The 25,945-nt window shown below is 46.1% G+C and overlaps 1 protein-coding gene across 1 annotated transcript in view; it reads left to right on the forward strand.

Annotated features, from left to right (window-relative positions):
* gabrb1 (gamma-aminobutyric acid type A receptor subunit beta1) overlaps positions 1 to 23,780 on the forward strand; it is a gene marked incomplete at both ends in the record, with an annotated part of 80,928 nt that extends 57,148 nt beyond the window's left edge. Inside the window, 5 exons of the mRNA XM_080537881.1 lie at positions 6,454 to 6,536; positions 9,428 to 9,562; positions 10,763 to 10,915; positions 22,534 to 22,784; positions 23,427 to 23,780. Of these exons, the coding sequence (XP_080394007.1) occupies positions 6,454 to 6,536; positions 9,428 to 9,562; positions 10,763 to 10,915; positions 22,534 to 22,784; positions 23,427 to 23,780 (976 nt within the window). The remainder of the gene's footprint in view (positions 1 to 6,453; positions 6,537 to 9,427; positions 9,563 to 10,762; positions 10,916 to 22,533; positions 22,785 to 23,426) is intronic.
* Positions 23,781 to 25,945: the final 2,165 nt, after the last annotated feature.

Here is a 25,945-nt window from a genome sequence, read left to right on the forward strand (position 1 = left end):
GGCGCCGTGCATGCCCAAACATTTCTGACAGGCTTTGCTTTGCCTTGCTATGGCTCGTTTCTCTGCCAGACTGAAACTCTTGAACTTTTGGCAGAAGAATATTTTGCCACCGTGCTGATCGCTTCCACAGATGTCACACTCTTCTCTTCTTTCCGAGTTCCTGCCCGTGACTCTGGTTTCCCCTCGATGTTCCTCCTCTTCTTCATCTACCGGTGAGTCTCTCTCCGTGGCCCTCGTGAATGCCCTCTTCTCCCATCTGACTGGCCTCTCCGGTGTTCCCCCAAAGGTCTCCGTGGAGCCTCGGATTCGCGCCATCCCCTCGAGGATTACTTCCTGCCTTTTCAGAAACAGAAGAAGAGCATCGAACCGCTTGTCTGGGGCGACTTGGTTTTTGGGTTCGGTTACAAAGGTAATCCAGCCTTCCTGCACGCGATCTGGCAGTTTGCTCTCGATGGCCTTAATTACAAGTGGGTTCTTCATAGCGCCCACTTCTCCTAAGTCAGTCAGGTCCATGAGGGCTCTTTCCACTGCCTGAATAAGGTCGATTGCTTTCCTCGGCTGGTTTCCTTTTACCGCTGGCATTCTTTCCAATTCCTCAATAATTTGCAGCGCGATGGTTGCCTTGTCTCCAAACCGATTCTCCAAGGCTTTGAATACGTCTTCCGCTGAGCGGTAGCTCGAGAGTTTGAGCTCCTCGAAAACCCTTCGGTCTATGCTCTCGAGGAGGTGGAGTTTCTTCACCTCTGGCGACCCCGATGGGTCTCCCTGCTGCTGCAGGCTTTCCCAATCTTTCCGCCAGCGATGAAAATCTCTCATACACCCGCTGAACACGGGCAGCCTTGTTGGAGGGAGTTTGATCTTGGAGATGGCTCCAGTGCGGTTGCCTCCATATGTGGCGCTCTCCAGCCCTGCCTCCCGGGCTTGTTCCCATGCTTCCCGCTGAGCCTCCAGTAGCTTGGCGCGCTCTTGAGCGGCTATTTCTGCTGCCTTCAACTCAATCACGGCCGCCTTCTGTCTTGCCTCAGCGATCTCTTCTTCGGCCTCCAATTTCACTTTCGCTGTCTTCTTCTCAAACTCGGCCACGCTATCAGCTGACCTCAGTCTTGCCTCAGCGGCTTTCCTTTCCAGCTTGGCAATAGCTTCTTTATTTTCTCTATTTGTTGCTCGATCTTTGGCCTCTTCTTCGGCGAGAGCGTCGGCTCTTTTCCTCTCATCTTCGGCGAGAGCGTCGGCCCTTTTCCTCTCATCTTCGGCGAGAGCGTCGGCCCTTTTCCTCTCATCTTCGGCAAGAACGTCGGCCCTTTTCCTCTCATCTTCGGCGAGAGCGTCGGCCCTTTTCTTCTCATCTTCGGCGAGAGCGTCGGCCCTTTTCCTCTCATCTTCGGCGAGAGCGTCGGCCCTTTCTCTATTCGTCGCTCGATCTTTGGCCTCTTCTTCGGCGAGAACGTCGGCCCTTTTCCTCTCATCTTCGGCGAGAGCGTCGGTGGCCATTTGCTTTGCTGCGGCGGCCTTGTCTGCCATTTTGTCAGTATTCTCCTTCTCAACTCTTCCAAATTCAGTCACAAACGTTTCCCAAAGTTCATCCCTTTTGTCCTCCAGCTCCTCTAGTGACTTTCTCGTGTTGCACGCCTCAACTACAGGGATCCACTCCCCCCAGCTTGATAGCAGACTTCGCGCTTTGATGATGAGGTTCTCTGTGAGTGTGCTTCGTTCTTTACAAACGTCGTGGGTTGCCTCTTCTAGACTGATCCTCTTCGCGCCTTCGTGACTCCTTTCTGCTCGTCTAATTGTGGATGAAAGTTCGACCCCCGCGAACCTTGTCCACATGTTGGCCTTTAAGACGTGACCGACCTGTTCAACCTTCCGAGCTCTCTCCTCAGCGGCATTGGTGATGTCTTGAAGAAGCTGACTGTTACCTGTCTCAGGTTCCTGACTTGCTTTGGCCTGCAAACCTTCCTCATAATTGTCGTCTGCAGAGTTTAGGTCTTTCGCGTTTGACAGGAGCGCTATCCACTCGCGTTTCATGTCATCTTCGCCCATCAATGCCACTGACCTGATGATGTGGCGGTATCCTCTCTCAAAAGTGACTGCCAACTTTTCCCTTTCGGTCCTTAGTGCCTCCATTCTGCCTGTGACTCAGAAATAACTTGTGTGTACCTGTTTCGTCTTTCTATCTTATATCTTCAGCCCTCTCTGACTCCCTGAGCTGATTTGCGCTGGTCCCTGCACTTCCTTAACTAGTCTTCGGCAGCGGAACCAGGTTCACCGTGGGGTCATCCCAGGGATACTGCTAAAAATAAAATAATAAAGTGGGAGAGGATTTTCCTCCCCCCGACGACTTAATACCCAGGTACACACAAACCTATTTTAATGCAAACAGTCAATAGAGTCACAGAGAAGAGTGCTGGGTGTGGGTAGCTCTCTGGGTAGCTGCTATTAGCTCGCAATTCCTTTCTTGGTGGGTCTTGTAGGTTAGCCTAGCTGGCTGTGGATTCTTGCAGTTGGGTTATCCAGTTGAAGCTAGCCGTGGATTGTTTCACTCCTTGCCTGCCTAGCTAGCTGTAGCTTTGAGTGCTATAAGCTCTACCGCGTGCCTGCTGCGCTATTTCGACAGCAGGGCTAACGCTAGCTTAGTTGGCTAATGCTCCGCTAGCTAGCAAGTGGCTAGTTAGCTACGGTCGCGGGCGCCACGGCTCCGTTGCCGCCCTAGTTAGCTGTAGCTTTGAGTGCTATAAGCTCTACCGCGTGCCTGCTGCGCTATTGCGACAACAGGGCTAACGCTAGCTTAGTTTGCTAATGCTACGCTGGCTAGCAAGTGGCTAGTTAGCTACAGTTTCGGGCGCCGCGGCTCCGTTGCCGGCTGGCGGCTGCATCACTAACCTGACCAGGCTTTAGCTTGCTCCTATCTCCGGTGAATGGATCCTTGTCCTCCCGGAGCTTCTGTTGCGTCCAACCGTGCTTGTATTCCTTAGCTAACTGACGGTCCGTCCTCCTGCGGTCGTCAGCGGGTGTTTTACAATTGTTCAGCTCTCCCTCTAGTTAGCTGAATGTGAATCTTCTGCTTGCTCCGGCAGTACGGGTGAAATGATGAGATCTGACACAATTCGGTTTGATTTCCTTCTTCCTCTATTAAACAGATTGTAAAACTGAACACAACACATTGATATCAGTACATGTAAATAATTAACAGTGAACAAACTAACAGAAAAGATTTAACAAGCTACACAATCATACAGAACTCAACTTACCAACTCCCATCTCTCTTTACAACTGATCTCCCGTCTCCCCTGTCTCTCAGAACACACTCATTAAGCCCGCCCCCATTTCTATCTAACCAATCACTCCACTCATGCATACTTTTAACCAATCACAATCAACAAATAAAATAACCCCCAAATGAACCCTCCCATGGATTAGCCAAACAAACATACATGACAAACAGACAATCAGACACCTGAACATTCATGACAAACAGACAATCAGACACATGTTAATGACATGGATCACTGCTCTCATCATTATTATTATTGTTTTACAAGTATTCACGTTTGACCCTTTTAACTATGGCAATGAATGTCTACGGTCATGTTCTCACATGAAAGTCTGAATCATGACCCAGAGCAAGTGGATGAGTTTGCAACATTGTTGCATAAATGATTTCTCTGATTTGCGTTCTCACAGCCCTTTATGTAAACAAAGTAACATACGCAATCGAGGCAACAGACGTGGTAGTTGATTGGTCAGAAAAATAGAAAATTGCCCGTTCGTCCCGCTCTTATCCAGATCAACACGCATGCGCTGTTGTTTTCCTATGGACAGCCTCGATGCGTCGTTTCTAACCGGAACGAAACCACCCTTTTCAAGCGGAGCATGCGTTGGTTGTTTGCTCCGGGAGCGACTTAGAATGCGCGTTCTCACCGCTCCAAGCGACGCAGAGCAAAGCGAATTTTATCCTCAACTCTGATTCAAGTGAAGCAAATGTTCTAGTGAGAACACACCCTAAGTCTACATTTGGCAAAGTTAGAGTGACAATGACTGGTATAATGGTCTTCATTGTTCTGAAGGCCATGCAAACACTGAGAAACCAGGTTCTGGATTGAAGTGCACCTGCACACGGTAACAAGCTCCCAAGTACATATGTGACACGTTCTAATGCTTTGGTCTTCATATCAGGATCCGATGTAATGATCTGACTTTCCTTTAGAAAAATGTGAATACATTTCCGCGTGGTTGAAAATCAACGACACGTCGCTAGTCAACTAACACAGCTTGTTTTGTGAACTTGCTAACAATCTAAAGTAGTGTTGTAGTTAACTAGGTAGCAGTGGGGATTACTCACCCAATCCATTGCGTTGTTGCAGTATTTTGGCTCGACTAGCGAGTTTGTGTTGTGATTCTCAACAACGTCGAAATGTATTTCCGTGTTTCAAAAGAAAAGTCTGAACATTTTGATTGGTTGCCGACATGCGGCCCAAAAGACTAGAACGTGTCACATACAGTATATCTTCATCAGACAGACCCTATACTGTAGTGTCCAACAGGATATCCCATTCCGTGTTCACCTACCGATATTCCCACATTTCTCTTAAAAACTCTCAAATCAGTTATTCCAGTAGAATCTCACTCACATATCATTGCTCACTCTGCTTGAGCCAAATCCTGAGAGCATTGCCCTATTCACCCCTGTAACATCAATCACTCACAACATAATGATCTGTCTACATCGTTTCCACTAAAATGGACAGATATTGGTCTCAGCGGACACTCACCATCACTGGGTAAGAGAGAGGGTGAAAGGCCTCTAACAAGACCAGACCCCTGGGCTGGGTGACCCCTGGGCTGGATGGAGACTTGGAATAATGGAGGTCACCATAGGACTCCATGTTGTTCTCATGCTGAATTCCAAATCCCCTAGCCCCCCCTAGAAGAGTCCTAGCCCCCCCTAGAAGAGTCTTAGGCCTGGACTACACGTATATGGATATTTTTTTAAGCAGATATTTTCGTCCTCATTTAAATAAAAAACTTTGTCCACACCACTCTGTCCATACGAAGAGCCCAAACTGAACACCATCGCCCCTAAAGCGTAGAAGAACGTTATGGGCATGCGCAGTCAGTTGTAATAAAACGGCGGCAGTGACTCAAAACGTAAACAGACCAAACTCTTTGAAACAGACAGAAAAAAAAGTATTTGTCCCACCATTTGCTGGTCCGACTCGGTCTGACCCAAAACCGGCGTTTCTGGTGGACTTTAAACCGCGGACGCTTGAGATCTAACGTTAGTCTAACGTTAGTAATGTTGGGCGCAGCAGACGCCTTTGCGTGGCGGTGACGTGCAGTTGATGCAACAATATTAAGTTGACATGTAAAGCTGAAATGAGACCTAAAAGTGCAAAGCACACATACATAACCCGGTACATGTCCGCCATTGTTGCTGTTGACAACCGCTTTGCTTCAATGCGCATGTGTGAATGGCTTGACGCTTGACGCTTGACGCTTGACGTCATTGCATCAACACCAGCTCTGTTTAACATAACCACACTGATGCACTCAATCGGATATTTTTGTATTTGTATCCTCCTCCCCCTCCTGTAGCACACGCCTGCATGCACCCATAACCTTGACCCTTATCTGCCAGGGGACCAAACGGGTGTTGTGAATACATAAGCACGGCGTCTGTTTTGGGAAAATTTTTGGTTTGGGGGGGGGGGCTTAATCAATACTAAAAGAATGAAAGCACTCCCAGTGCTAAATTCAATCTGAAGTCGTGGGATTGAAGCGGGGGGGCTCCTTCAAATGAGACCTGGAGGCGGAGGAGTCACGGATTTGAAGAGTCGTCCCCCCACCCGATCGCTTTGGATTTCTTTTTTTGGGGTTAATTCTTAATTAATCGTAGTGGTAATTAAGCATTTCAAAGAGGGGGTTGGTGGGGTGTGTGTGTGTGTGTGTGTGTGTGTGTGTGTGTGTGTGTGTGTGGGGGGGGGGGCACAGCCATGTCTTAAGCGTTATGAAGGCAATTATGAGAGAAAAATGATGAGAGTTCAGTTCCAGTGAGTAAACCGCGGGGAGGGGTTTGTGTGATGTTTCACATAGAGTTCTGCACTACGTCCCAGGGAATGATACACATGTCTTCTCTCTTTCTCTCCCTCTCTCGCTTTCTTTCTCTACCTCCATCCCCTCACCCCCTCCACACACCCCCAAGATCACCACTACGGCAGCCTCTATGATGGATCTCTCTCTCTCTCTCTTTCTCTCTCTCTCTCTCTTTCTCTCTCTCTCTCTTTCTCTCTCTCTCTCTCTCTCTCTCTCTCTCTCTTTCTCTCTCTCTCTTTCTCTCTGTCTCTCTCTCTCTCTCTGTCTCTCTCTCTCTCTCTCAAGATCAGCAGCCCTTTGATGTCTCTCCCTCTCTCTCTCTCTCTCCCTCTCTCTCTCTCTCTCTCCCTCTCTCTCTCTCAGGATCACCACCACAGCAGCCTGTATGATGGATCTTCGCAGATATCCGCTGGACGAGCAGAACTGCACCCTGGAGATAGAGAGCTGTGAGTGAGACAGCGTGTGCTGCATGTGAGAGGTGTGAGACAGCGTGTGCTGCATGTGAGAGCTGTGAGTGAGACAGCGTGTGCTGCATGTGAGAGCTGTGAGTGAGACAGCGTGTGCTGCATGTGACAGCTGTGAGTGAGACAGCGTGTGCTGCATGTGAGAGGTGTGAGACAGCGTGTGTTGCATGTGAGAGCTGTGAGTGAGACAGCGTGTGTTGCATGTGAGAGCTGTGAGTGAGACAGCGTGTGCTGCATGTGAGAGCTGTGAGTGAGACAGCGTGTGCTGCATGTGAGAGCTGTGAGTGAGACAGCGTGTGCTGCATGTGAGAGATGTGAGACAGCGTGTGTTGCGTGTGAGAGCTGTGAGTGAGACAGCGTGTGCTGCATGTGACAGCTGTGAGTGAGACAGCGTGTGCTGCATGTGAGAGGTGTGAGACAGCGCGTGTTGCATGTGAGAGCTGTGAGTGAGACAGCGTGTGTTGCATGTGAGAGCTGTGAGTGAGACAGCGTGTGCTGCATGTGAGAGCTGTGAGTGAGACAGCGTGTGCTGCATGTGAGAGATGTGAGACAGCGTGTGTTGCGTGTGAGAGCTGTGAGACAGCGTGTGCTGCATGTGAGAGCTGTGAGACAGCGTGTGTTGCATGTGAGAGATGTGAGACAGCGTGTGGTGCATGTGAGAGATGTGAGACAGTGTGTGAGAGATGTGAGACAGCGTGTGTTGCATGTGAGAGATGTGAGACAGCGTGCGTTGCATGTGAGAGATGTGAGACAGCGTGCGTTGCATGTGTGCATGTGTGTGAGCGACATTCAACTGAGGGTTGATTGGTATTGACTGATTGGCCCAACCTGTGCTGAGACAACATTCCCCACACCATCCCACCCTCTACCAGCCTGGACTGATGACACAAGGCAGGTCCATGGACTTCCACAGGTGTTCCTAATAAAGTGTTCACTGAGTGTACATGAATGCAATAATACAATGAAACAATACAAAACTAAAAGGGTAGGGATGAAGGAAAAAAGAAATAAAACAAAATAAACAAAGCCTTATTAATCTGAGCTGTAGTCCATTCTGGGGATACCATGTCTGTCTCTGTAGAACAGCTTTGACACCAGCCCATAACCGCCTCTTCTGAATAAGGGTGAGATGATGCACAGAACCATAATTAACGAGGTCAAAACAAGGATCTAAGATAGGGCCACACGTTATTCAATTACACAGGTGTACAAATCAGTTGTCTGCCTACTTTCCTAAAGGTTATTGCAAAAAGGTCTCCCGCATTATGGACACACTGTAAATTACCAACAAGAAACGTCAGCACTTCACACCAACTAATGCAAACGGGCATTTCTTGTTCATTCAGACGTTGCTGTAGTGCTTCAGTTGAATGATAGATGGCATGTGCCGACACGGACACAGGCCGTGTGCTTCTGGGTTTGGGATACGACAAGTGTAGAGCTATGTCACTATAAGCCAGTTGTTGATTTATTAAAACAAACGGAGCCAGATTTTTTCCTCAACCCTTTATTTTTTATTTTTCTAAGAGCCTTATGACGTTATCAGCTGTCATGAGAATGACGTGGCGTAAAGCTGGTGTCAGCTTTCAACAACCGACCTTACTGAGTTACGACAAGTGAAGAACGGATTGCGACAGAGCACTTTTCCGGTGGTCAAAGCACATCACGCTGTATGGAGGGACCTCATCCACTGTATGGAGGGACCTCATCCACTGCCAGTACCCAGTACCCAGCACCCTCCTGGGTGGGTCAGGACACAGTGGAACCAGCTGAATTACCCCCCACCCCCCAAACACCCCCCAAACACCCCCCAAAATGGTGGCAGCTTGTAAAAAACAAAACATTCCTCCAAATAGTTTGGTGCTTCAAAACACTTTCCTTCAACAGTGTAATGGCACATTGTGTAACAATGTCATCTTGTATTTCCTGTCAAAAGTGCTGCCTTTGTGGGGTTAGGGTTAGGGTCCCTTTATGTAACAGTGGACAGCAGCACCGCCTATAGTGGTGGCAGGACTGTTCTTGCGGAGTGACGACTGTTCATAATCTTACTGACTTACTTACTTATCTATATATATTATCTATATCACTTTAGCTTTAAGCTCGTTGATTTAACACATCAAGCCATGCAGTATTCAATGATTTCCCCTTGAAATCGTCAAGTAAAGTCGATTGTAAAACCTTCTTTTCACGGAGCAATTTTTCCTGTATTATGCTCTGAACATAATGTCTCTATTGGTGCACCCGTTCCGTCACGCATTGGTTTTCTCATAGTCTTTTTGGTGATTTGATAACCCAAGACCCTCTCGCATATTACTGGAATGAAAGGAACATAACAAAGACAAAGAGAGGCTGATGGACTGCATCCAGTTATGAGAAGCGGCTAATTCCGTGAAATCCTGCGGTTCCCTTTAGATAAACGCAGGGGTCTAAGGGGAGGCAAAGCCGACCCAGTGCAATTAAGTTTGTCTAATTACTGAAAGGCCAATAACTGACTGTGTCATAATAACTGACTGTTTCATTCAGTTCTGTTCAATCTAAGAGCGGTCAAAGAGAAGAAGTCTTAGAACATGACTGACATGACGAGTTGACCCAGTTGAAAGTACACTTTCAATGACAGTGAAAGTTTAGCTGACTGTTGATCTTAGATGACGTAGCATAGTTTCTTTTTCTTTTTTGGGGGAGGGGGGATGCGTCACAAATAACATGGCTTTTCTGTGAACTTACGCCACCATATTCCATGTTGTCGACTCGAGCCGTACTTCACAAAGTACGAAAGAAACGTAATCATCTATACCCTTCTACAGCATTCCATTTACAGCATTTATTTTTTTTAGGTCCACATCAGCTGACATAACGTTCTTCCTCTCCCTCAGACGGCTACACCACAGACGACATCGAGTTCTACTGGCAAGGCGGGAGTTCCGTTACCGGCGTGGAGAACATTGAACTTCCCCAGTTCTCCATCATAGACTACCAGACGCTGTCTAAAAAAGCAGTGTTCGCCACAGGTAATCTCAGGGTGGATTCACACCTAGCTAGTTGGTCCGAATCAGGGAGCGTTTCCCCCCTAGTTTGGTTAGTTTGGGTGTATGTGTGTACACACAGCAATCTGATCCGCAGCAAATCAACCAGACCCAGTCTGCCTAGACAAGGTGATCTCGGTCCGATTGCAGTCGCTCCACAGAGCAGTTTGTTTGCAGTGAGAACGCACGTATACCCACAAACCCAATACAACTCATTCGCTGTACCCTGCGCTGTCAAAACATCAACACACAATCAACATTTGATTGTCAAACACACTATATAATATGAAAGTAAAACACTGAAAATAGATGACGGGTCCAGCACAAGACAGATTTATTCCCAGTGATTATTTCTAACAGTCATGGTCATGATCGAACAAACTCATACAAGTGGTCACACGACCAATTTAACAACTTAACATGACGTTCTATCTGACTCCAGAAGACGTTTCATGATTAATAATGATTGACAACGCTTTGCTCATCCCTGTGTGACAATCGATCGTATCGGATCCTAGATTTCATTTCACCATGCCCTCACGTTAATATAAATCAGCTTGCGAGGAGTTAATGCTCATGCCAACAGCTGTATAATCCGTCTCATTAACGATGCATGTGAACATTAGACATAGATGGTGAACTCTGTGAGAACATGGTCGCGATTATGTCGTTTTGTCAGAAAACCAGAACAAAAGTTGAAGAGTTCTCAAACGTTGATTGACAAAACATTCTGACCAATCACAAAACGGTCAGCAAGCGCGTGGTGTGTTCACGCGTGTTCAGCACCGCAGCAGACCAGAAGATCAGCAGCTCTGTCCAGACTGCAGTGTGAACACGAACCCAACCAGGTCCAAGAGCAGCACTGTAACATATTATGAATCGGACCAAATGACAGGTGTGAATCCGCCCTAAAACTCAGACAGGTAGTACTACCCACCTTTATCTGAGGAGAGGTAGAGTGTGTGGGGGTGGGGGGGAGGGGGTAGCATCATCTGAGATAAGGTACAACATTATATATTAATAAAACATGAATATATTAATATATGGAAATACGTTGAATAAAACTGAATGTCCAGTATAAATGATAGTGATAATATAAATGATAGTGATAGTATAAATGATAGTGATAGTATAAATGACAGTAGATGAAGTGGAGCGGGTCCTGACGGCAGCGTGTGTGTCCAGGCTCCTACCCCAGGCTGTCGCTGAGCTTCAAGCTGAAGAGGAACATCGGCTACTTCATCCTGCAGACCTACATGCCCTCCACCCTGATCACCATCCTGTCCTGGGTCTCCTTCTGGATCAACTACGACGCCTCCGCAGCCAGGGTGGCCCTAGGTCAGTATACAGGGGGGTCAGAGTGACCCTAGGTCAGTATACAGGGGGGTCAGAGTGGCCCTAGGTCAGTATACAGGGGGGTCAGAGTGACCCTAGGTCAGTATACAGGGGGGTCAGAGTGGCCCTAGGTCAGTATACAGGGGGGTCAGAGTGACCCTAGGTCAGTATACAGGGGGGTCAGAGTGGCCCTAGGTCAGTATACAGGGGGGTCAGAGTGACCCTAGGTCAGTATACAGGGGGGTCAGAGTGGCCCTAGGTCAGAATACAGGGGGGTCAGTTATATGTTTTGGGGTGGGGTGGAGGTGGGGGGGGGGGGTTATGGTTTCGGGGGCTTGTTATGGGGGGGGTTATGGTTTCCATTTACCATTTGGTAAATGGTAAATGGACTGCACTTATACAGCGCCTTTATCCAAAGCGCTTTACAACGGCCTCTCATTCACCCATTCACACACACATTCACACACCAGTGGCAGCAAGCTAACATGCAAGGCGCCGGCCCGCTCACTGGGAGCAATTTGGGGTTCAGTGTCTTGCCCAAGGACACTTCGACATGTGGCCAGCCGGTGCTTGAACTGCCGATCTGCTGACCTTGCGATCATTAGACGGCAGCTCTACCTCCTGAGACACAGCCTCTACCTCCTGAGACACAGCCTCTACCTCCTGAGACACAGCCTCTACCTCCTGAGACACAGCCTCTACCTCCTGAGACACAGCCTCTACCTCCTGAGACATAGCCTCTACCTCCTGAGACACAGCCTCTACCTCCTGAGACACAACCTCTACCTCCTGAGGCACAGCCTCTACCTCCTGAGACACAGCCTCTACCTCCACCTCCTGAGACACAGCCTCTACCTCCTGAGACACAGCCTCTACCTCCTGAGACACAGCCTCTACCTCCTGAGACACAGCCTCTACCTCCTGAGACACAGCCTCTACCCCCTGAGACACAGCGACTCTACCTCCTGAGACACAGCCTCTACCTCCTGAGACACAGCCTCTACCTCCTGAGACACAGCCGCCGTTTTGGCTCCATTTTTCTTCTCTTTCTTCCCACTCCGCCAGCAGCCCCCAGGGACAAAATCACATTTAAAAATGTAATAAAAAGGGTAACATGCCAAACACACGGGACAATTCAATTGATTCTTTGCAACCTGGAGGATTTCAAACTCTGTTGGGATGATCGCCGCATCCCCTCTGCTGAGGCTTGGGTTCCTGACATGGCAGCACAAGACAACAAGCCAACAGGCAAGACGAGTCCAGATAAAGTGAAGTGACAATAGTACACAGAGACACGAGGGAGACAACTGGACAAGTGACACGTTGTGGGAGACAAATAGACAAATAAGACAGGATACAATTAGCAGTACAAATAGTCAAATACAATACTATTTCACTGAGTGTATACGTACACACACACCCCTACACAGAGTGTATACTTACACACACACACACACACACACACACACACACACACACCCCTACACAGAGTGTATACTTACACACACACACACACACACACACACACACACACACACACACACACACACACACACACCCCTACACAGAGTGTATACTTACACACACACACACACACACACACACACACACACACACACACACCCCTACACAGAGTGTATACTTACACACACACACACACACACACACACACACCCCTACACAGAGTGTATACTTACACACACACACACACACACACACACACACACACACACACACACACACACACACACACACACACACACACAGAGTGTACTTGCACTCACAGCCCTAATGGCAGTGTATCCACACACAGCCCCCTGAGCAGAGTGTATATATACTTACTAGATGAGCATTTGAAATATTTTGACAGTTCAAGTCCCCTCCTGATTTTATGTTGTACTTGTATAAACATCAAAATAAAAATAAGACGTGATTGCAGCTGGGATCATTAGCATAATTACAGTCTACAGTTCTAAACACACACCCGCTGATGAGCAGAAACCAAGGTTTAGAAGATGGTAATAGAAGTAGATTTTTCCTTCTAGCACAGAGACTGCCAATGGCCCCGGGCCTGAGCTGGATTACTCTTCCTGCTAGGACTGGTGGATTGATGATTCACTTGCTTAGTCAAATGTATTGATTGTAAGTCGCTTTGGAATAAGGCGTCTGCTAAATGCCAAAAATGTAAATGTAAAATGTACGACTGGAGAAGAACGCACAAGCCGAAGGCGGGCCTGGCTGCACCCTGGGTTATGTTGTTTCTTAAATGTTCTTGGTTATGAATGGTGGAGAAATACTTGATCCAGGTCCGATGTTAAATGAACAATTCTCTTTATTGTCATCAGGTAACATATCTCCAGTTGACAGTTTCCCATTCTTATTTCTAATCTGAGTTTCTCTCACATTTACATCAGTTTTATCTACCTCCAGTGATGCTGTACATCCCTCTAATCTGATTGGTCTAGTCTGACTTTGCTGTTAGTTTAGAATGATGTTCATGTTCAGGTCTTGTGTAATTCACTGGGGGCCATTTCATAGTTCCTTAATCTAAACATCCTGTTGTTTTCTACATGGTTGAGAAACTCAATGAACTAGATGGACTTGTTCATGTCATAGTGGTTTCACAATAAGATGACATCATAGGTCCTGAATCCCTCTGAATCCCTCTTCCCTATGTCTATGGTCCTGCAGGCTCTCTAGGCCTAGAATGGAACATCTATAGGATAGTTATATTGAAAATATACCACAGCTACCAAGACCAGAAGCACAGGGGGGGCGGGCCTCAGCCGCGAGGCTGACAAGAGGCCAACACAGACGCAGTTCTTTCACCAGGCTAAATCATATATACTGTAGTAGACCAGACTAAATCACATATACTGTAGTAGACCAGCTGCAGGAACCTTCATGGTGTAGCCCACATCTTGATTATCGGTGATTAGGATCAACGACTAGAATAAGGATATTCATAGTGTCGTTTATTCATTAGGAGAAGCTCCTAATCTGCCGAGGTGTTCAAAACAGAGCAAGCTATTAGTTTCAATATGGCCACGATGTTTCATGTTATTTCATCCTCAACTAATTTATTGTCAATCCCGTCTAGCCCACTAAATCTCTTCTACCCTAGATGGAGCCTAACCAGTGAGGAGTTAGGTCATGTGACTAACCAGTGAGGAGTTAGGTCATGTGACTAACCAGTCAGGAGCTAGGTCATGTGACTAACCAGTCAGGGGCTAGGTCATGTGACTAACTTGAGTACTGCATTCATTCAAATAATCCTGATTTGAGAAATGAATCAAAGGCTGCGGCCCTGAAGACATTCACTAATGATCGTCTGAAAATGTATCCGACGGCCAATGACTTTGTATACAAGTAATTACAGAACATCAAAGTCACACTGGAATCCACCTGATTTGGCCAGGAACAATGGACCTATCGCTAAGCCACGCCCCCTTTGAAAACTCGGACAAACAAACAACGCTTCACTGACAGTGACTGACTGACCGACCGTGACTGAATGACATTCAATGACTTACAATGGCGGCAGTTGGCAAATATCTGATTCCTGATTTACCACAGCAAGTAATAGACATGTTTTTTAAAGATGACAAGAATATTTTGTCTAGAAGCTTTTCTGCCTGTAGTGACTTTTGCTGTGATATGATCAGTGTTGGGCACGTTACTTTAAAAAAAAAGTAATTAGTTATAGTTACTAGTTACTTATCCCAAAAAGTAACTGAGTTAGTAACTGAATTACTTCATTATAAAAGTAACTAGTTACTAGGGAAAGTAACTATTGCGTTACTTTTTAAAGTAAACATTTTAACAATAGGAAGTGCTTTTAAATCTTTGTAGTGTAAATTAAATAAATCAAACTGTCACACAACTTCAGACAACTGGTAGACAGACTGTAACTTCAAGTATTTTCAACACAACAAAAGTAAACAGTTAAACAATATGAAGTGCTTTTAAAGTAGTACTGAAAAAATAAGACGTGAATTTCTTGGACAAATCCAACTTTAACTCTATCCATCCGTACACTCCTTCCTAACACTCATCCATCCATGCATGCATTCATTCATCCAGCCAACCCAGTCATCTAACCATCCTAGCCAATATGAAGTGTTGACACTGAACTATGGTTGGCTTATGGTTGGCTTACCATGAAATGTTCTCTACCATAGCCAATCATGATCACTTAAGCGGTTGTCTCGCCCCTCCCCTCCCCAACAAACAAACAAAAAACACCTTTGCAGCTGTGACTGAGGTCGGATGACAATGAGAAGCTTCAGTAGTAACGCGCCGCATTGAATTACCGGTAACGGTAACGGCGTTATAACGATGGAAATAGTAATTAATTAGATTACCCGTTACTGAAAAAAGTAACGCCGTTAGTAACGCCGTTTATTTTAACGCCGTTATTCACATCACTGGATATGATTGGACAATTTCTATTTTGGGGCGTGGCTTAGCGATAGGGCAATACTCACCATTGGAATTACAGTACCAGTCAAAAGTTTGGACACTCTTCCCCATTCAAACGAATGACTGGTACTGTACATTGACTGGTACTGTACATTGGGAATTGTCTTTTTGGGCAGAACTACACGTGAGAACTACAACCGTCCCCTGAGTGGCCACCAGTGTTTGCAGTGTGTCGCCTGACACCGTTGATCCCCTGTCACACGCCCGCAGTGCCCAACAGAAGCTAGCGAAGCTGCTAACCTGAATCCAAACAGACGCTCATCACTAGACTCTAACTAGTCGGAAGCGCAACCGACTTTACGGCCGACTCTGTCATCAGGCAAGAGCAGCGGAGGTGTGTGATCTGTGTGTGAGCAGGCCGACACACACACACACACACACACACACACACACACACACATTTCTGCTGTAAATAACCCGAAAATGTCACCATTGACTGAGCTTTGTCTCAGCGATAAACCGAGCCTCCGATCCTGACTACAGTACATTGCCAAAATAATACCAAGCATGTTTAGAATGGACTGTATTAAACATGTTGCCTTCTCTCTGGCTGAGGTTGGAGTTACCGCCTGTTCCATGCCCGTCCCCAGAGTGAACCCGTCCCCTGGTCCCGGAGGCAGACAGAGTCTCTCTGTGTCTCTCAGGCCGGCGCGTCCTCACCAACACAGCCTCCCAGGGTTGCTTTATTTGTTTGCATCCTCCCCCCCCCCCCCCCACCTACTAACCATGAAAGTATGTAGCCTTGCACACACAAAGGACAGATAAATCCTGAAATGGACACACACACACACACACACACCCCTGAGCGGGGTGTGTCCTTGTGTCCTTACATGCGTGCGTGACCCTGAGGCTCTGTACCCTGACCAATCCAGGACTGAGCCACTGAGTCATTGGTGATATGAGCTACGTCTGAGGTGATATCAGCTGAGTCTGAGGTGAGAGCTGAAACGCACGAAACACCACGGCCTCACAGACCTCCGTCCATAGACCGTTTTCTATGGAGCAAAGCGCCATATTTCAAATACGAGGATTCTGAGATACTGTCCATGGCTAGACAGCTAAATGAACTCTAAACTGCCTCAAACATGGATGCGTTGCATTTGCCAAGTGTTTACAGTCCAGCAGGCTTAAAGGCCTCATGATGGCACCATGCCTGAGAGGCGCTTCCAACGTGTCTCCTATGGAACTGTGTATGCACAATTGAGTGTGTTACACTAGCATATCTTTTACTGCACATACAAGATGTCTAACTTGTTTCATACCTAAGTAGTTTATATGAAGGTACTTTGAACGTGACTTCACTCAACACTGTCAGGGCGCTATTTTCAGCCCGTGTCAAACGGACGCCAGTCTGAACACAACAAAGTGTTTTTGGCAATTTGTGTCGGCGGTGGCCTCGACGATAGCACAAATGTGGCAGACACAAGGACATAATTGTACGGCAATAGTCAGGGTTTATTATTACATGGTGCGGCTCACTCTCGTGATGGGCATTTCGACTGAACTGAATCATTAAGTTCATCTCCAAGATCGAAATCTTTCACTCACTGAATCTTTCAGCTTCTGGCCAAAGAAGGTTGTTTTGCTGACAGAGCTCTCACCCTGTTGCCCCTCCCCTTCCCTCTCACCCTGCTGCCCCTCCACGTTGTTGAAATACCCCCCGTGGGGCATGTGTGTTGGCTCAGTGTTGTGCTACAGTATGTTTTGGAACAGAAATGACTGAATGACTCTCTCTCAGCGGTGCGCAACATTCTTCAACATTCTGCAACATTCTTCAACATTCTTCAACGTTCTTCAACGTTCTTCAACATTCTTCAACATTCTTCAACATTCTTCAACATTCTTCAGGTTCCTTGGAGGCTGTCTGTGATTATCCGTGATCCCGTTACACCCCTAATCATGACCCATCCGGAGGAGATAACAGTTCTTAAACCTCTGAACCTTTCAGACCCCTTCGTCATCATCATCGTCATCATCATCATCATCATCATCATCATCATCATCATCGCTAAACACTGCCAGTAGACATCATCCAATCAGACTCTTGCCCTATGTATTTATTTTTTACTGCTAATTGCCTTTTTTACTGCTAATCGTTAATTAGTTGTCAAATACTGCATTGAGCAGATACTACTGCAATAGTCAATTAATTATGTTCCCCCCCGCTACATCCTCTCAATTACCGTACCTTCTAGGTTAGTGAAAGTCTCAATTCACAATTTTAATCAAATACTATTATGATTCTGTACAATCCAGCTAGCAAGCTCATATCGAGCCACTGATGGCAACAGAGCAGCTCATCAGCCAATATCAGACCCCTAAATGATGCCATCCGCCATGGCCTTATGCCACTATTAGCCCAACAGTGTACCACTAATGATGACAGTCGCCATACCACTAGTAGACCTATGTTGGCATGCTGATGGAGGGCCGACAGTTGGCATGCACATGACAGACCGACCTTGGCATGCCAGTGGTAGACCGACTGCTAGCATGTGAATGCTAATCCGACAGTGAATGGTGGACCAATGTAGGCGTGCCAATGGTAGAGTAGATCCGTGCGTTAAATCGCTAATTGCTCCCAATATTTCCGAGTCTAAGCTGAGAATAGATGCTAAGCAGGCACTACTGTAGCTTTATAGAAAACTGTTCTTTATATCCTGGAATTTCTGCTAAAACAATATCAATGTTTCCCACGGACAATACAGCTTAATAGCAATTAGAGAATAGATCAAAGAATTAGAGAATAGATCTTAGAAGCCACATGTTGCCTGTTATTTGATGAGTAAACATGCTTCAGTGTAAGGTCAACCCTCATAATGGGTAATCTTCCTCTGAGGAGCAGATTTAGTGGATACTTATGGAAGGGTGTGACAGGCCTGACGTCTCATGGTGCAGCAAACGTCCAGTCAGCACCCGTGGTTACTACCGTTGGCCGAATTAAACTAAAATACAAGTAGCAAAGTAGTATACAAAATAATAGAAGAAGACAGAGAGCTCACACCAAAACTAGAGTTTTGTCGTCAGGGCAAAAGTCAGACTGGGCTAAAGCGTCATTTCTTTCCGCACAGCAAACAAATATACTTGAATGTTTACCTTTATTGTCCCGTCTTGATCCACCAGGTTTCCAGGTGCACCTAAACTGACGATACTAAAACCATGCACCTCATTCAGACCAAACGCAATGCATTGGAGTGTAGTGGTTTACCCCTGGACTGGGTTGAGGGAGGTAGACAACGTCATGAAGAGTAGAATGGAGCCACATCCTGTACATTCACATTAGCCTCCCATGGAATGGACTTTATTTGTCATTGCTACAGTACAGGTACCAAACAACGAAATTTAGGAGGGGTGGCTCCCCTGGTGTTAGAAAAGGGGAAAAAAACACATTTTTAGAAAAAGCATAAAAGCATAAAATCACAAGAAGGTAAGGAGCTGGTTTACATCAATAAAGGCTATGTACACAATCCACTGTACTATACTGCACAGATAGTCAACTAGGGTTGTCATATTACACAAAAGTATTTTTTCACATTATTTTAAAGTGTCACAGTTTGCAGGCTTGAAAATGTACATGTTTGTGCCTCAGCACTAGCTGCCATACAATCCGTCCGGACTGTCCTGGGCCCAGAACTTAGGCCTTTTCTGTGTTCAGGGCCTTGACGGCCCTGTGGTAGAAGCAGTCCTTCAGTCTGTTTGTCTTAGCGGCCGGGGTCCTGTACCTCCTGTTCGAGGGCAGCTTGACAAAGTGTACGTGCCCAGGGTGGGTCGGGTCCCTGGAGATCTTGGAGGCCCTCCTGAGACAGCGTGTGTTGTACAGCTCCTCCAGAGAGGGGAGGGGGGCGCCGGTGATCTTCTGTGCTGTTCTCACGACTCTCTGTAGCGCGTTTCTCTCCGCTGTTGTGCAGCTGTGGAACCAGTTGGAGATGCCGTAGGTGACTTGCTCCATGACTAAGCTCATCTAGGGCTGGGTTCAAAAAATCGATTTCCCGATTCTGAATCGATCTTCATTGAATGAGCGATTATCGATTCATAAATCCCGAGATCGATCTTTCATGCATTTTCCTGCTTGCAGCTTCAACCCGCAACAAGATCTCGTGGCCAGATCTCACGCTACAAGAATTTATCATATCTCACGCAACGAGAGGTCTCAACACTGTAAAATCTAAAAACATGGCGATGGCAGGGACACTCAAGTCACCACCAGGCTTAAAGGCAGATGTCTGGGTGCATTTTGCATGTACAAATTATGACGATAGAGATGAGCAGGACAAAAACAAAGCCATATGCAAGCTGTGCGCAGTGGAGGTTACATTTTGTGGAAACATCACAAATCTACAGAACCACTTATTGACGCATCACCCTGACGTGAAACATGGAAAAGCCGATCCGAAACAAGCCTCGTTGATAAAGACGTTTGGTTGCAAATTACAATCAAATTCTCTGCGTGCCCAACAAATTACCGAGGCTGTAGCAAATTGTATTTGCAAGGATATACGCCCGTACAGCGTTGTCGAAAATGCTGGCTTTCGAAGCCTCGTCAGTGTACTAGAACCACGCTACGTGTTACCGACACGCAAACAGTTGAGTGAAGTGATAGTCCCAGACATGTCCGCGCAGGTGAAACGTGACATCGCAACTTCACTCCAGCCAGCAGAGAGAGTTGCCATAACGTGTGACAGCTGGACATCCAGAGCAATGGACTCGTACCTGACAATCACTTGCCACTTTATCAGCGAGGCTTGTTTCGGATCCGCTTTTCCATGTTTCACGTCAGGGTGATGCCTCAATAAGTGGTTCCGTAGATTTGTGATGTTTCCACGAACTTATTGTTACTGTATACTACAGTATTTTAATAATCATTGATTTTCCAATTATGTTTATTCCTGAATAAAATCTTCCAATCTCCAAAAAGTGAGAAAGCAGTAATGAAGGGCTTTAGTTTCATGGACATTATGGTTTACAATCAAATCAAATCAAATAAAATGTTATTTGTATAGCGCATTTCTTACAAGATGCAACTCAATGTGCTTCACATAATGAACATTCTCAGTCAATCAATCAATCAATCAATACTGACAGAGCCGCAAGCACGCAAAAGTGCAAAAATGTTGTTCCCCAAAATACCCTCATCTATTGCACTATTTTCGTTTGAGTTTTGCACATTTTTATTTTGTATATAACATATATATATATATATATATTATGCAAATAAGCTATTTGAGACAGTCATTTACATTTACATTTACATTTTTGGCATTTAGCAGACGCCTTATTCCAAAGCGACTTACAATCAATACATTTGAATACTAAGCATGTGAATCAGCAGTCCACCATTCGTTGCAGGAAGAGTACTCTAGCTCGGGCCCGGGGCCACTGATAGAAGGAAAAACCTTCTCCCTATTATCGCCTTCTACTAAAACTTTTTTTTTTTTAATATTACTGGAGAAACTGAGAAAGGGGGGCAATAGAAGTTCTTAGGGACACAGTAGAGGGGAAAGCGGGTGTCTTTAGGAGACGTAGTGGTGAGGGTCAGAAGATGTCTCAGGAGGAGCAGTTAAGATGTAACCTGAAGAGATGGGTCTTCAGTCTACGACGGAAGATGGGTAGTGACTCTGCCGTTCTGACAGCCGTGGGGAGCTCATTCCACCAGCGGGGAGCCAGTGTTGTGAAGAGACGTGATCGGGCAGCCCGACTGCTGTGTAGAGGAGGTGGGGCCAGTCGGCCAGCCGAGGTGGAGGAGCGGAGTGAGCGGGCAGGGGTTTGGGGGGTTACCATTTCCTTCAGGTAGGCAGGGGCTGTCCCTTTAGCTGCCTGGTATGCAAGCACCAGGGTCTTGAATCTGATGCGAGCTGCTATCGGGAGCCAGTGCAGGGTGCGAAGGAGAGGGGTGACATGCGAGTATTTGGGGAGGTTGAATACCAGCCGGGCAGCAGCATTCTGGATGAGCTGCAGAGGTCTAATGGCTGAAGCGGGGAGCCCAGCCTGGAGTACATTGCAGTAATCCAGGCGGGAGATGACCAGTGCCTGGATCAAGAGTTGCGCTGCCTCTCTGGTAAGGAATGGTCGTATCCTTCTGATGTTGTAGAGGACGAATCTGCAGGAGCGAGCCGTTGCTGCAATGTTCTCCGCACAGGATAGTCGGTTATCCAGGATCACTCCAAGGTTCTTGGCTGTCAGGGAGGGTCCTGAGTGATGTGATGTCTTGTTTACCGATAGGCTATGTTTGTAGCCCCTTTATTTACACTGGCTGCAGTAAAGCACGTTAAAAAGCACTTTTTGTACATTGATATGTTTAACAATGCTACATGTTATAGGGTTCCTTGAACCATTAGCATTAGTTCTGAGAATCTCTTCATATTCAAGGAAAATTGATATTGTAACTAAATCGAATCGGAATCGAATCGAATCGAATCGTGAATCGAATCGAATCGGGAGCTCTGAATCGGAATCGAATCGTTTTGGGAAATCAGTGGCGATACCCAGCCCTAAGCTCATCTGAGTATGACCAAGATTCAGGAGGACCGGATGTTCTCATATTCTCATCACTGACCACCAAATCATCATGTTGAACCTTATCGATAGCCCCAGCAGTATACACCCAGGTGACTTCCTGCTTCCAGACTTGACAAGAGTCCAGATTGGCCAATGCTTGGCCATCATTGGCTCTATTCAATGTGTCAATGGAGGTTGCGTATCGCGAAAATCCAATGATGTTGTCAACCGTGGCAGATTTGAACTCAATGTCAATGCTGTTGTCTAAGCAGGAACTCCATTGCGTTGATGAGGTCATATTTCTGAGTCAACCTTTGATCTACTGTAAAGCTCTGTTGTAAAGGGGCGGCTGTGGCACAGATGGTAGACCTGGCGTCTAATGATCGCAAGGTCGGGAAATCGGTGGTTCGAGCCCCGGCTGGCCACATGTCGAAGTGTCCTTGGGCAAGACACTGAACCCCAAATTGCTCCCAGTGAGCGGGCCAGCCGGCGCCTTGCATGGCAGCTTGCCGCCATTGGTGTGTGAATGTGTGTGTGAATGGGTGAATGAGAGGCCGTTGTAAAGCGCTTTGGATAAAGGCGCTATATAAGTGCAGTCCATATAAGTGCAGTACCATTTACCCTTTACCCTCCCCTTCTCTCAGGCATTACCACTGTCCTGACGATGACCACCATCAACACCCATCTGAGGGAGACGCTACCCAAGATCCCGTACGTCAAGGCCATAGACATCTACCTGATGGGCTGCTTCGTCTTCGTCTTCCTCGCCCTGCTGGAGTACGCCTTCGTCAACTACATCTTCTTCGGCCGGGGCCCTCACCTGCAGAAGAAGGTGGCGGAGAAGGCGGCGAAGACCAACAATGAGAACAAGAGATTGGAGAGCAACAAAGTACAGGTGGGGAAATACCTGAATGTCCCCAGCTCAATCATATTCATTTAGAGTGAGTTGTGTCACATCAACATCCTGGACAACCCCTCACACCTCATATTCCAGAGGTCGGGTTCAATTGAATCACAGAACACAGTGACGTTCCCTCTGTAGTGTGTCTTCAGGTGGACTGTACTTTCAAGGCCCTTGTGCACCCAATACAATTGCTAAATAACTAATTTGCATGATAAATATATGCATGTTTCTTCTATGAGTTGCACATTTTGTCCAACGTTGTCGTGCTGTGACGATCCATTTTGGAATCAACACCAAGTATGACTTCAGTGAGGGGTTTTATTTTGCATTGAAAAACATAAATAGAAAAAAGTTGACCAGACTGCTCCACAAGCCACTCCCATCTTCTAGTACTACACCATTTTCTGAATGGATCCTTTCATCTACTGACTAGTCTGTATCTAGTACTAGTCTTTTGACTTTTGAAACCCCCTCTTCATGTTGAAACTTACGGCATGTATTTCATACACTGAACACTAAAACGTGTCAGACAGTCTGGGCCACATTTAAAGCCCAGATACTGTCGCTTTTTCGGTAACGTAATCTTACATGACTTCCTGTTCCTCTTACATGACTTCCCCCTCGCTCCTCCAGGTGGACGCCCACGGCAACATCCTTCTCACCAACCTGGAGATCCGCAACGAGATGGGAGGGGCGGATATGATGGGAATGGGAGTTCTGAACGACCCGCGGGCGACCATGTTCTCCTACGACAGTGCTAGCATACAGTACCGCAAGCCCATGACCAGCCGAGACCTCTACGGCCGGCCGGCCATCGACCGCCCCATCGGCCACAAGAAGGGTCGCTTGAGGAGGAGGGCGTCGCAGCTGAAGGTGAAGATCCCCGACCTGACGGACGTCAACGCCATAGACAAGTGGTCCCGCGTCATCTTCCCCATCACCTTCACCTTCTTCAACCTGGTCTACTGGCTCTACTACGTCCAGTAGAGTGACAGCTAGGCTAGCTAGCCTTGCGCTGCTACTTTTTGGCTAGCACTTTATTTCTCTAGCTAGCTAGGTTCTTGTACAGTGAGGGCGAGGCAGGGCGTTCACTCAGCCCCTGTTTGTATGACTTCTGTTGAGGCGTGGGAGGCAACGCAGATGTCTTTCCAGTGTAAATACAATTTAATATAATATTATATATATATATGTATATATATATACTGTATATATATATATGTGTGTATATATAGATATATATAGATATATATATATAAAAAGAGAAGTATAATTTAATAAATTCTCTCACTTTTTGCTGTATTCATCCATACAACATAGGATACTATTCTAACTCTTCATTAGTTGTGAATTAAGACGTTGAAGCTGTGCACTCTGAACTTTATGCCAAACCGGCGATGGTGACTCCATTGTTACTATAGGATGCGATGGCATTTCATTTATTGGACCTCCTGCTCTCACCCTTATTTCCTCTCACTCTCTGCATGCAGACCGAACACACATTTTATTTGCTTCTAAGAGGAACAAAAAAAAAAAGCCCAGTGCAAAAACACAGTGGGTATCAATGACGGTTTTCACTTTTGTTAAACCCTATCTTGTTATTCGAAGCTGAGTTAAACTCCATCCTGTAAACAAGGTTGTACTCATTTGGTTTGAACTCCATGTTATGACTAAGTTAAACCTCATGGGGTTGAGGCTCCATGCCATGATTCAAGCAGTTATTGTGTTAAAAAAAGGGAGCAAAAGAAAAAGGACCTTGTGACTAGTCTCAGAGGTTAGGAACATGCTACTGTGCATGTTCTCAATGTTGACAAGGTTTTGTTGGGTCTCTGCTGGGTGCATGTGCGCTTACCTGCTTTTTTCACTGTAGAACAAAACCTGTTTTCTTTCCTTTGTATAAAGAGCTTAGCAAGGCTCCATAGTTGAGCCTAACTGTATTATAATCATTATACTGTATGCTTTTGAACAATCATTGCATTTAGGGTAAGTACAAGACAGATGTTAATTGGAACTCGACTAATCAAAAAAAAAAAAAAAAAAATGTTCAAATTTGTATCTATTCTCACAGCGTCTGTGAGCATGTAAAATGTAATTTTCTTTAAAAGAAATCAGGTAAAGAATGACTTATGATGTCACCACCAAGCTTTCCAAACCACATCCAAACATGGAAGCCCTGATAATACATGCAGTGAGGGTTGAGTACTGCTTGTCTCTCTAAATCTCTATCAAAACTCTCAATCCAGCTAAAACATATTAGAATAATGTTTATATGTGGTGAAGAACACATACTTATAGAAACAGTATACCCCAATTGATATCCTCTGTAGAAAGTAATCCAGCATTGACATTGAGAAAACAGCCAAGAGTGAAAGTGGGGGGGGGGGGCACCTATGAGATTTGGCATGGAAGTCCATCCCTCATTACTTTAGCTCAGAGAGAGAGAGAAGGACGTGGGAAACAGGGAGGTCATGTTATCCATCTCTGGGTTTGTATTCCCCCTCTCTCCATTGTTCTGCCTATACTGTATAGTCAAGGGTGATAAGGACTTGTGTGAACTAGAGTAAGCTTTAATTTCAGCTGGTTTCATTGCTACCATTTAAAGACCTGTGTCAGAACTACTTTAAAATCGAGACAAATAAGATAAGTGGTGAGATTAGTAGAAAACGCTGTCATTGGGTAGTAATCAGGGGGTAATCATTAGTGTCACCATAGGTGTATTTAGTAAGCCTATACTGCATAAGTATATGTCTTTAAGGGAATTGACGTGTATTTTTAACCTTTTAACCATTTGGAAGGAAAAAGCTAAATTGTCACAGCGGTTCTTCTGTGTGATCCTAACGTCTCCTGACACAGAGATAATATCCTGCAGGATCCTCTGTTTGGGATTCCATGTCACGTCCACGTTTAACAACGAGACACGGGGGTCTCTCAGAGCGCAGTGTCGTCCTCCGTGACAAATTGGGGCCGTCCATGTCTAACGTAATCGGATGATGACATTTTTGCTCATGTCGTATTTGGAACAATAAGAACAACATATCTCCAATTGGCTATTGCATGAAGGTAGATCTCTCCCATGAGTATGATGGACAATGGTTCCATGGTACTCAGCAATATGACTTCCTCTACAATGGGGCGACTGCCTTCTCTCAGACATC

This window comes from Nansenia antarctica (assembly GCF_963989245.1).
Source record: "Nansenia antarctica genome assembly, chromosome: 8".
Taxonomy (NCBI): Eukaryota; Metazoa; Chordata; class Actinopteri; order Argentiniformes; family Microstomatidae; genus Nansenia; species Nansenia antarctica.